Source organism: Lissotriton vulgaris, chromosome 10, assembly GCF_964263255.1.
Source record: "Lissotriton vulgaris chromosome 10, aLisVul1.2, whole genome shotgun sequence".
Taxonomy (NCBI): domain Eukaryota; kingdom Metazoa; phylum Chordata; class Amphibia; order Caudata; family Salamandridae; genus Lissotriton; species Lissotriton vulgaris.
Genome location: NC_141698.1, coordinates 333,431,839 through 333,444,124, shown reverse-complemented (window position 1 = coordinate 333,444,124; position 12,286 = coordinate 333,431,839). Strand labels below are relative to the sequence as shown.

General features: G+C 42.0%; 1 protein-coding gene across 1 annotated transcript in view; it reads right to left on the bottom strand.

Moving 5' to 3' along the window:
• The window catches only part of LOC147685196 (large ribosomal subunit protein mL55-like), a 145,942-nt gene that overhangs the window by 36,871 nt on the left and 96,785 nt on the right, over nt 1-12,286 (bottom strand). The window contains exon 2 of the mRNA XM_086941113.1: nt 8,975-9,154. Coding sequence (XP_086797239.1) covers nt 8,975-9,021 — 47 coding nt within the window. The 5' untranslated portion in view covers nt 9,022-9,154. The remainder of the gene's footprint in view (nt 1-8,974; nt 9,155-12,286) is intronic.

The following is a 12,286-nucleotide window of genomic DNA, read 5'->3' as shown; positions in this document are numbered from 1 at the left end:
AACTGCAAAAAGCAATCATCAAGTTATCTATATACTGTGCCACTACTGAGTAACAAGCATTTTTAACCTTTCCCAATGCTTCTTTAGTTTGTTGGGGAAAGACTGAAGGACTCTCATTATAGCCTAGAGTGATCCGACACCAAACAAGGACTTTATTTCAGAATTTGACCGTAAAAGGATAATAATAATCCTCATGAAATGAGATAGAGAAAAATGCTTGACAATCTATCACTGTGACACACTGTACACTAGCTGGAATCTGAAACAAAATCCCTGCTGGATTTGGTATCACTGGACAACATGAAATTACTGTATCATTAATGTTGTGCAAATCCTGTAGTAGTCTCCATTTGCCACTATGTTCTTTTAACCCATTAAAGGTAAATTAAATGGACTACTTAGGACTTTCTTTAGAATGCTTTGCTCAACACTTTTTATCAATGAGAGGCACAACCCCTTCTTAGCTTCATGAGTAAGCCTATATTGAGGAGTGCAGGGATCACTGTATACCGTTTTACAGTACTGGACTGGGTCTACACTTCTGACTTTCCTGTAAAAGCGCAAACCTACTCTTTTGCAGTATGTCTTAAATCCTCTTTTGTGAAAACTGGCAGTAATTTCATCTTTGCATCTTGTGATTTTCATTTAAATTCTGCATCATCAATTTTTGTTTGAATATCAACAAGTTCCAATGTTCAGTAAATCACACAATTTAACTTGCACAAGAGATCCCGACGCATAGAATTCCCTGGGCGCGTCTCGCTAATTATAAACTCATTATTAACACTGAAACCTATTTTAATTGGGACACTGACTGACAACGTATTAGTCATTTGTTCATTTGAAAGGTCTACAATTTGGACTTCTTTTTATAAGAGGGGTAGGTTGGGAACCTACCCTGATTTAACCATGGATCGGGTAGCACCAGTATCAATCAAAAATACCCTACAGAACCAGTGTAGCTTTACTTATACTTACCCAGGTTCTGAGGGACACAGGGTTCCCCCATTGTAGCTATACAATTCTTGGATTGTACAAACATGCAATCCTCTTCCCCCTCACTGGCACCACTATTGTGTCAAACTAGATCCTTTAATGCCTCCAAATGTAGCTGCAAATTGTGTAAAATTATCAATAATCACTGAATGTTTCTGCTGAATTTTAAACTTTGGCTGAAATCCTGGCATGTTATTATGCGTAGGTTATTGGATGACTGGGGCTGAAGGCACCTTCCCATTGAACTTGCATTCTGCATTTTCTGAACAGAGATAGGGAGGGCTGGGATCAATGACTGTGGTGATGTGGTCATCCATTTTTGTGCTATCTGATTCATATTGTGCTAATTTGAGAAACCATTTGCGACATTTTGGAATCTATTTGAATTACAACTACAAGTTTATTTCTAAGTTCATTCTTTACCATCTATGTGACCAGGACTACTTCTCACGTGTACATTGTTACTACCATTGCTTGTATTAACAAACCAAGAGGAGTACTATTTCCACCTTGCACACCATTAAAACTTGCACCAGCATCTTCTTCACTAACACCAGCAACTTGTGCTTGGAAAGTTCCTTGACCACCTTTTTGAAAGTACTTAATCTTCACTACCATCAACTTCTCCGTGGTCGATTTCCTTTTTGCATTGCATCAAACACTACCATACTTTGAATAGGCAAGAATCTCATTACACTGCAGTATATGCACGCTGGATGCAATCCAAAAACAAAAGCAGAGACAAATTCTGAGACGCATTATTTTGCTGGGTCAACTCCAGTGTGCTCACCGTTAATTTGCATGTATCCCATAATATACATGCACTTACTCATCTGAATAAGTGTCATTCCCATATTTTTTCCCAAACTGACTCAGTTCTTGGGAACCTTTCCCTTCAAGTGCTCTAAAACCAGTTTATACATCACCATGACAGTTGGAGGAGGATTTTTTTTTTAATGGAGTTTTATATAGCACAAACTTGACCCGAAGGTATCAGTATCAGATCGCTTTACATAGCCCCAGTTGCATTACATGCGGACACATTCATTTTTGTTAGGCACGGGGAGATTACGTGATTTGCCCAGAATCACAGGATGTTCAGCATCATTGCAGAGACTCAAACCCAGTTCCCCAGATTCGAGTGTCGACCGCCCAAGCCGTTAGGCCAACTCCTCAGCCCGAAGAGTACACTTTGTTTACAAATTATTAGGTAGCACAATTGTAAACAACACATCTAGATCTTCTGAAGTACCTTCCCAATAATTACGATACTTTCGACTTCAGGAAATTCTTTGTCAAAGTGAACAAGTCACTCTTCGACCAAGGTACAAGCACATATGCTCCTTCAGGCATTTCCCTCAAGGGAAACACTTTTTCAACCATTACTTTAGCATTCAGTATCACTCACACAATCACCCTTTTCTAAGTTCTTCTTTTGTGATTTCTCAAACTTACGAGACCAGTCATCTTTGTATGTTTTACATTTTCTCATTCTCTTATGTCAATTAGTACTCTGAGATTCATCCTCATGGTACAAAATGCAGTGTTTATTTTAAATCGCACTCTTAATTCCATTCTATATGATTTACAAATTCTTTTTTGTATAAATCCACATCAAATATTTGAGCCAATTCCTCCAGCTTTTGGATGTACAATAAGCACACTTCCCTACTTCAAATTTAAAAATACCAATTCTTCCTTGGTAAATATCAAAAGTTTATCCCCTTAACTTTTTAGAGTACACTTTGATCTAAATCCTCTAAGTTTAAAACATTAAATTCTACAGGCTTCGTCCTACTCTGGGTCGAATGTCCAGCTTCCAAATCATCTGCTCCTGCTTTCAGCTCCCCTGCTCCTACATCTCTTCTTTTTGGATGAACCTGATTATACAGGGGTGGTCTCGCCTTAATCAACAAGCTATCCATGAACTCATCTTGCCCCCTTAGAATCTCTTCCTTTTCTCAGCCTCTGAGTAAGTTGCAATCACAGCAAACACACCCAGTTTCATATATGTTCTCACACCACTTCTTTTTCCGTAAATGCCATTTCGTATCCAACCAATGTTTAACAGCTTTTCTAATCTGACACTTTTGCATTTTCTGATGTCACTTTTCATCACCACATAATCCCATTCATTCAGTTACTCAATCTGTGCAGGACTGGGTTGCAGTTTCATCCCACATATAGCATGTCTCAAATCCCAAAGTTTCTTTACTTCAAATGTATAATTCTCGGGAAATTCTTGCTTTTTGTTGTCTTTTGTACTATTTTGCCACTCTTTAAGCCAAAGACACATATGGCAACCATAATTAAGCAGCATCTCATAGGTGGGTGTACCAATTGGAGGCATCAGGAATCTTTGACTTATCCAGAAGCATACCCATTGTAATTTTAACTAAACTTCATAATACAAGTAATACTAACATAGCCTATCACAATACAACTTCAAAATAAAATCCAAAATATATACTATTCATAGTAATAATAAACCAGAACACTTAAACCTTTGCATGCCCACAGGGATACAAGGCAGAAAATCAAACTCACCACAGAAAGAGAACAGTACCTTCAGGCAATACCAATCATACCCTTATAATCAGTGTATCTATCTTCGCTCACAGAATCAACATCACTACTTAACCACTTCCAGGCTCATGACGAGCTGGGCTCGTCATGGTGTAGCCTCCTCGCACACTGATGACGAGCCCAGCTCGTCATGTAACATGGGTTTTTAAATATCTCAGCATAGCTCCAGAATTCCACTAGCGCGGATGTGGTTAAAGATTAGTTTGCATTCAGAACTAGACTGTAAAGGATCTTATAAAGTTCAACTTATAACCTGACGTGGTGCCACGTGCCCCTTATTCAGCGGACAACTTTATATTTAACTCTAGTACTCCTTTAAACTGTAAATACAAACACCTTATTTATAAACATTTACATAAAAACATCACATAAAAATCACAATCTCTTCATCAAAATGCTAAATTTGCAAAACGTCAGAAATGTGCACAACAATACAATGCAATACAGTACAATTCAACTTTGAAATTTCAAAGCATGAGCAAGACAACATCACTGAAAAAACAGGCAGTGTAGCGTGTACAACAAATGATATCACTCCACATTACACATAGCAACACACTTATCATGTAAAGTCCTAATAATATTCACCTCCTGGCAACATCTACAGGCATTCTCACAATATTCCAAATGGTTCCAAGATTCTGTAATTAAGTTAACGAATTTTGATTAATTAGCATTTTCTGTCAAATCTATTCTAATGTTGTCCAAATTTGCCAACCGTGCTGCAACAAAACTTCTAATTAAAGGATCAGCAGGTTGATACTCAGGATCGGGGTTCTATGAGTATTCATAAGACCTAGTAAAGCTTAGTAAGACTAGTCTTAGGACAAGTAATAATATTTTGAGAAGACAAGAATTCAAAGATTTATTCAAAATGTAGGTCACTACTGATAACAAAAAGATGGTTAGCTAATCATGAATTAGCGCAAATCAAAATAGTCAAACCCTTAATCTTCAATAGGATCAACATGAGGTCAATAAAATCTCCCTGTATGGCGTCAAAAAAGGGTCGATCCAACGTGCAGAGGGTGTGGGGCAGCAAAGGAAACTTTTTTGCACGTGCTTTGTACATGCCCTTTCTTTAATCTCCAACGGCGACGCCTACTTAGGCCAGAATGGAACAGGCTGGGAGTTTGGACTTGTAGGCACGCTATTATTGCTGCTCTGTCCTTAGAGAACACTGTTTTAAATATAAAATTGGCCAAATTCGTTCAGCAAGTTTATAGTCTTTTAGAAAAATTGGATAACTGTGCAGAATAATATGTACTTTAACCTCATCTGCATTGTACAGGAGTGCTAATTTTTAAATTGACACGTTGCAGTAAGCACTGATAAGAAGGCCAAATTTTATTTTGTTTTTTCTTAATCCCTTTTAATCTGCAAAATTGTATTTAATGTGCTGGAAGAATCTTTTAAAGATATGTTTTTATATATCTAAATAAAGAAATTATTATTATTATTATTATGAGGTCAATATAAAAGCAAGTAAATAGCCAGAATCAAAGTACAGTTCAGCAAGAAACCGACAAAGTCAGCCTCCAAAGAAAGAGCCAAAAATACTCGCAAATTTACCATAAGGTTTCAGGCAGAATAGCCACACACTTGATATTGGGTGAAATGACATAACAGGGCTCGATTAACAAAGCTACATGTAAACTCACCGATCCCTATTTGCATATACATGATACAGAAATAAGAAACAATTAGAAACACCTACTTTGCTTCATATTATTAAACAAAATATGAATAACGAATAAGAGATGACTGTGCATTTCATAACACAAATACAGTAACATTCTTAAATAAACAAATGGCTCATCGTAATAGCCTTGAGCAAAAGACCTTGGAATTGTTACAGAGGCAAGAACATGCCGGGCACAGCCTCCTCCAAGAAAGGCATATTAATACATTTGCATTTTATCAGCAAGCAAACACATGAATTGAGCTTTTCGCTTTTTTTACAAAAATGGAAAAGCATACAAACAGAGCTAGAAAAGTTTGCTCCCTATGAAAAAGAAGTGCACATTTGTTCAGAGATGGATGTCCATGGATGCTCGCCGAGTCCTTGTCCTTGCCGGAGGCCTAGTTATACTACTGTAACATCTGAATTAAGCATTAATTTATTAATTATTATTAATACTGCAGGTTACTGTTCTTACATTTGAAAGAGGTAGACAACATACTTGTGTGTTTTCAATGAATTTGACTCTCCATCCATAACTCAAACATCGTTTCCCCTGAGACTTCCTAGACACCTAAGAGATTAACATTTCATACTAATTTCTCACTTCTGGATGTTCTTTTACACGAACACAGATATGTCTGACTTCTTTCTCAATAAAAATGTATGTTATAGAAAAAAGATAATCAAATAGAGACACAATATATCATGCATTCTTATTCGCTACAGGATAATACTGGATCAGAGACACACACTCACTTTTTTCATTCATTATAGAACTCGCTTAGGCTTCTACTCTCAAGCACTGGAACGCCTTTCCTATCCCAGATTGTGCCACATTTTGTGGTGTCTACGTTGATAATAAAGAATGATATATTCTGTGCATAGCATTTCCTCAGAGGAGGACCAGGTTATAACACGGCCTACTGCTGGGACAGGAGGGTCATCAGCATAACTGTGCACTCCCGCCTTGAGTAAACTCACATGTAGTTTTCGCAGGTATCCTGATCTTCTTGTGCTCAGAAGGCACAACAGTCATGCGTGTACTGAGGCCTAGGTTATATGAAAGGTTGAAGACCTACAGTATGGCCCTCCAGACCACCTCTGTGATATTAAGGGTCACACCAAGCATGCCTTCCTGAGACAGGGGACTACTGTTTGTGTCCTGTGACAAACATGGATTTGTGGTGGCAGCATACAGTTTATTAAAAACTAAAATACATTTTTCTCCTGTTCTCAAACAACAAAAGGACTACCCGCCTCACCTGAGTACATTTAATCTACCCACATGCTTAGCTCGTGAGCGGACATCTCAGAGTGGAGCGAGCACCAGGAGTATATATGGTGCCTGATAGTGCAACTCCATGTTGAATGCAAAAGTGTGACTTTGAGGCCAATTAGATCTACTGTGGATCATTCATGGTAAATCATGAAATAAGATGGAGGCTGGGAGTCAGCTGCCAAAGACTAGCAAAATGTATTGTTGGCATTGGGGAGTTTAGTATGCACGAGAAAGAAGTGGGAGGATGGAGACAGGGGTGCTTGAATCATACAATTGTGACCTTTTAGCATAGATTTGCAGATTGTCTCTTCCTGAGCATACATATCCTGAAAAGTGGAATCAACATTCTGTGCCTGCCAAGGTATGACTGAATGTTCACCACCCGGTTCCTTATTTCTCACTGGCTGATGAGGTGGTATTCTGCACACTACCAGAAATCCAGGATTGGTGATGCGGACAGTCAGTCTTTCAGAGGTTGAGGACATGACTTGTAAAGTTTGGGAAGGGGAGCTAGCGAAGCACTGGGATTGCCTCAGTTTCAGAACCTGCCTGGCAGCCTGAGACAGGGGTAGTGGAAGATAGCCGTGCATGAAACAACTGCTCAGAGGAGGCCAGCTGCTGAAGCCCAATTGTAGAGACCAACCAGAAATGTGGACTAGCACAGAACTGAAGCAGAAGCGGACCCAAGTGTTGGAATGGGTCCTCTTGTCCCCTCAAATCTCTGTTAATTGACCATACTTGTTCTGAACCCAACCAGGAGGAGCAGCGATGCAGGACCCGACTGGGTGATGGAGTTGTTCTTGCTCCCTCCTGATCACTACTTAAACCACAACAGGCACACTGTGCCAACCGAGAAGGACAGAGTGTGATCATGTCGGGGGCCTCCCAAGAATGTGTCCAATGCCTTGTGCTAACTTGAAGATATGACGAGGATCACTGAAAGCCAAAGAATGGCTGGCATCATTGTGGTCTCTTCTCTTGATTGGGACAGGGATTTTTGAGTTTCCACCGCTGAGGCAAGCAGTAGCAATCTGCAAGGAATGTCCAACTCACAATTGAGGAAATCGGGGCCGTAGCATACTCCCTCTGGAGTGAGGACCTCACACTGGATAACTTGCTGCACTGTTGCCGGTTAATTTCCGCACTTTTGAACACAGGCTCACCAGATACCGGGACTCTTGCCTTTAGAAACAACTACTTTGGGGGTTGCCAGTGACTGGGGCACTGAAGAACTGACATGCGTCGTGCCACTGGTGCAGAAGTCTGTTTACAATGTTCACATTATTCTAAGTGCAATATATTGGGCTAAATCTCCTCTAGTACTTGGTATAGAACCCTGTGCTTTGTGGGCATATTCCTTTGTGTCGCATTGCGTTTTGGTATAATAAACTACTTTTCTTTTGTAAAAGAGAAGAGCTGGATTATTTTTCTGAAGGAAACAAAGCGAGAAACTAAAGAAAAAGGCACAGAACGCAGCATCTAGGTACAATCCGATCCCAGAGTTAGGAATACTAGAAACATTGCTATAAGGTATACCAGAGTGGAAATTCTTTTACATATAAAGGAAGACATCATGAAACACTGTGGTAGAGAAAATCTGAACCGGCACTGCGGATGGGCAAGTCAACAGTGCAGTAATCACATAACGTGCGTATCTATTTCAGAGGTATATCAACAACACCCCCCCCCCTAAACACACCAACCAACGGGTGCGCTCCCAGTAGCAGACAGTAACAAAAGAGGGGTAATTCCTATCTGGCCTATATCTTGCAACAATGTTAGCTGGCAGGGCGTGTAAACTCTAGTGTGCAATGTCTGAGAGCTGGGGAGCTGTGTTCAGGTATTATTGCCTCCTCGCAGCCCTTGTACCGTAGTTCATCAAGGGCGTAGTTTTGCATGTGGCCCTGGACACTATTATCGCTCAGGCGTGTCTCCCTGTGGGTCATCTATGAGCAGGCGCAATGAGTCTGCGTCTAGCACTTTGAAAGATTCCAGTAGCAGATCCCCTGACATAGCAATGGGCACTTTTAACAGTCTGCCGCTTTCAGCAAGTCCCCACAAAAGATAAGAATTGGATTTCACATTCATTATTACAATCTCTCAACTGCAGTCTTGAGAAACCTAAATTGGTTACCTGAATCCCTTATGGTTAAAGTGCTGAAGGGATGTACTTTGCATTCAGTTTGCAGTGCCATTGTTAGTCAAGGCCCAGGACAACAGTGGTAAAGTGATCAACAAGTTCAATCAGGATGTGGTCCAGTAACCTCTGTTTGCCCTGTGGCTCCTCCGCCCCCAAAAAGGTTCCGACAGCTACAATCCATGATTGAATGCTATATAAATATGCATACCATACACTGCAAGCATTACGATTTGTCATGATTTTACAATTTTTTCTAGAGGTATTCAAACAATTTAATTTGAAACATTACCCGAGTGTTCGGCTCATTGTCACCAATCCTCTCACTGTGGTGGCCATTAGAACTGTAGAGGATCTTCAAAGCGTGGATTCTCAAAGCGCCAATGGAATGTCCACAATGATACAATGACTGATGCTCCCCAGCTTAGGGACAGGACATATTTCAGATTCAACACTTGCTAAAGTCAACGAGCTGTGGAATACCAAGACAAGAATGTAGGTTAGTCAGTCTGCATTCAGAGTGGGCATTAACTCTTTAGATTAAAGTGCAGCTTTGGTGAGGAAGGCGAAATCATACCAAAAAACTTTGTATATTTTCATTATTACACGGGAAAGAGATTTGAGCTAAATCTAGCTAGGTGGGCAAAGGTCGCTCCCCTTTGTGGGGCAATTAAAATCGCGTTGTCTGCCCCCGGGGGAGGGGGGGCTGAAAATATTTTTTCAATTAAAAATCGGCGCACTGGGCCATTGTTCTCTGGAGTGGCCACTTGGGCAAGGGCCACTCCCATGGGGCCATTTTAGGAAGCCAGATTTAAATATTTAGTCTTGGGGAGCGATCCTTTAGGCAAGGGTCGCTCCCCTTTTAGGGGCAATATAAATCGCTTTGTCTGCCCCCCAGAATTTACATTTTATTTTTTTTAATTGGGCCAATGTGCTGGGGGTGGCCCCTTGGGCAAGGGTCAATCTCATGGGGGCCATTTTAGGGAGCCTACAGTATAACATGTAGTCTTGGGGAGCGACCCCTTAGGCAAGAGTTGCTCCCCTTTTGGGGGCCTATAATATTTCTTTCTTTGCCCCCCTGGGGGGGGGGGGGGGCTGATTTCAATTTTAATAGATTTATTTGGCCCGCTGGGCCAACTGAATAAATGTAGTGGGGAGTGGCCCCTTGGGCAAAGGCCACTCCCCTTTTAGGGGCATACATTTTGGCTTAGTCTGTCCCCTGGCGGGCGGGGGGCAGATTTAATTCTTCTTCCATCAGCATGCTTTAGCTCACTCCACTACCCCAGTTTAGACATGGCCATATCAAATGAGTGTGACCCTGTGCCTCATGGGAACAGTCCTGCAAAGCCATGTTTTCCCTGGCCCGGAAACAACCATCCTGGGACCGGTTTCTGGCTAACCAGCAGTCATCAGCCAGGCTAGCTTGAGTCCAGTGTCAAAGGGACCCATGTCTGGGCATACCCTACCAACTTCGGGCAATCAAAGTGCACCGGGTCAGACTGGTTTGCATATGGACATGTCTGAACTGGGGTGGTGGAGTCAGCTAAAGAATGATGATGGATTAAACTCATATCAGTTGACGGGGGCTGAGTGTTTTATTTGCTGAAGCGCTCTATCCATTATCCCTTTTGATATCACCCTGAAGTGCAGTTCAGCATATCTTTTTTTTTTGTAGGGCCACTCTGTCCATCACCACCCCCTTTTCTGAACGAAAACATTTTGAGGCAACATAGACATTGCCTATCAAAAAATGTTTTGGGCCCTTGCCTGTCACGAGTACTTGGGCCTCCCTCACAAGTGATTCAGAAAAGGGGGTGGTGATGAACAGAGTGTCTGAATTAAGCAGACCACTCTTACCCAGTCCAAAGATCAGGGCTTGATCCTTCACCGTTTTTTTAGCTCACTGCACCACCCCAGCTCAGAACCTGGCTACATGCAAATTAGTCTGTACCTGTCCCAGTGCATGATGGGAGCAGGGCAAACCAAACTACCAAGCCAATTCTTATACTGGGAAGGAAACAAGCTTCCGGGGACCGGTTTCTGGCATTTCAGCCGTCGTCGGCCCGGCTTGCCTGATCTTTGGACTGGGTAAGAGTGGTCTGCTTAACTCAGACACTCTGTTCATCACCACCCCCTTTTCTAAATCGTTTTTGGCCACTATAGGTGTGGCAGGGTATACTCAGACATGAGTCCCTTTCTCACTGCTCCATCAGGATTCAAGCAAGCCGGGCCGAAGACGGCTAAAATGCCAGAAACCGGTCCCCGGTAGCTTGTCTCCTTTCTGGTGAAGAATTGGCTTGGTAGTTTAGTCTGCCCTGTTCCCATGATGCACTGGGCCAGGGACAGACTGATTTGCATTTAGCCAGGTTCTAAGCTGGGATGGGGCAGTGAGATAAATAACGGTGATGGATCAAGCCCTGATCTTTGGACTGGGTAAGAGTGGTCTGCTTAACTCAGACACTCTGTTCATCACCACCCCCTTTTCTAGCCCGGTTATGCCACACTTTCCCACACACACACAAAAATGTGTGAAACTATTGATTTTTCAACTAGAATTAAGGTTTGCAAGGGATTCTGGGTAGGGAAACGTTGGGGGATCCACGCAAGCCATACCTCCTTGTAAGCCCCCGGGTGTCAACTTTCCAGAAATGTGTGGGTTTGGTAGGTTTCCCTAGGTGCCGGCAGAGCTAGTGTTCACAAACTACAGCTAGGCACTTTGCCAGAAAAGGGTAATTTTTCACTGTGAAACTGAGGTGTGACCACGTTGCGTTTTGCAACTTTTCCTGTCACGGGCACTAGGTCGACCAAAATAAGTGAGGTACCATTTATCTCAGAAGACTTTGGGGAACGCGGGGTGGGTGGAAATTTGTGGATGAACGCAGATTCCAGAACTTTCCACCACAGAAATGCGGAGAAAATGTGTTTTTTTTAAAAATATTTCAGGTTTGCAAGGGTTTCTGGGTTACAGAACCTTGTGGGAGGCAGTCAAGTCACCCCACCCTTGAATCCCCTGGGTGTCTAGTTTTCAAAAATGTATAGGTTTGTTAGGTTTCACTATGTGCCGGCAGAGCTAGGGCTAAAAAACTACAGCAAGGCACTTTGCCAAAAAAGGGTCATTTTTCACTGCGAAATTGAGATGCGACAGGTTGCGTTTTCCGCAATTTGCGGTCGCAGGCACGAGGCCGACCCAAACAAGTGGGTTACCATTTGTCTCAGAAGACTTTGGGGAACGCGGGGTGGGTGGTAATTTGTGGATCCACGCAGATTCCAGAACTTTCCACCACAGAAATGTGAGGAAAATGTGTTTTTTTTGTCAATTGTTTAGGTTTGCTAGGGATTCTGGGTAACAGAACCTGGTGAGAGGCAGTCAAGTCACCCCATCCTGGATTCTCCTTGGAGTCTAGTTTAAAAAAATTTATAGGTTTGCTAGGTTTCCCTAGGTGCCGGCAGAGTTAGGGTTCAAAAACTACAGCTAGACACTTTGTCAAAAAAGATTCATTTTTCACTGCGAGATTGAGGTGTGACCACGTTGCGTTTTGCTCAATTTCCTGTCGCGGGTACTAGACCGACCAACACAAGTGAGGTACCGTTTTTCTCGTAAGAC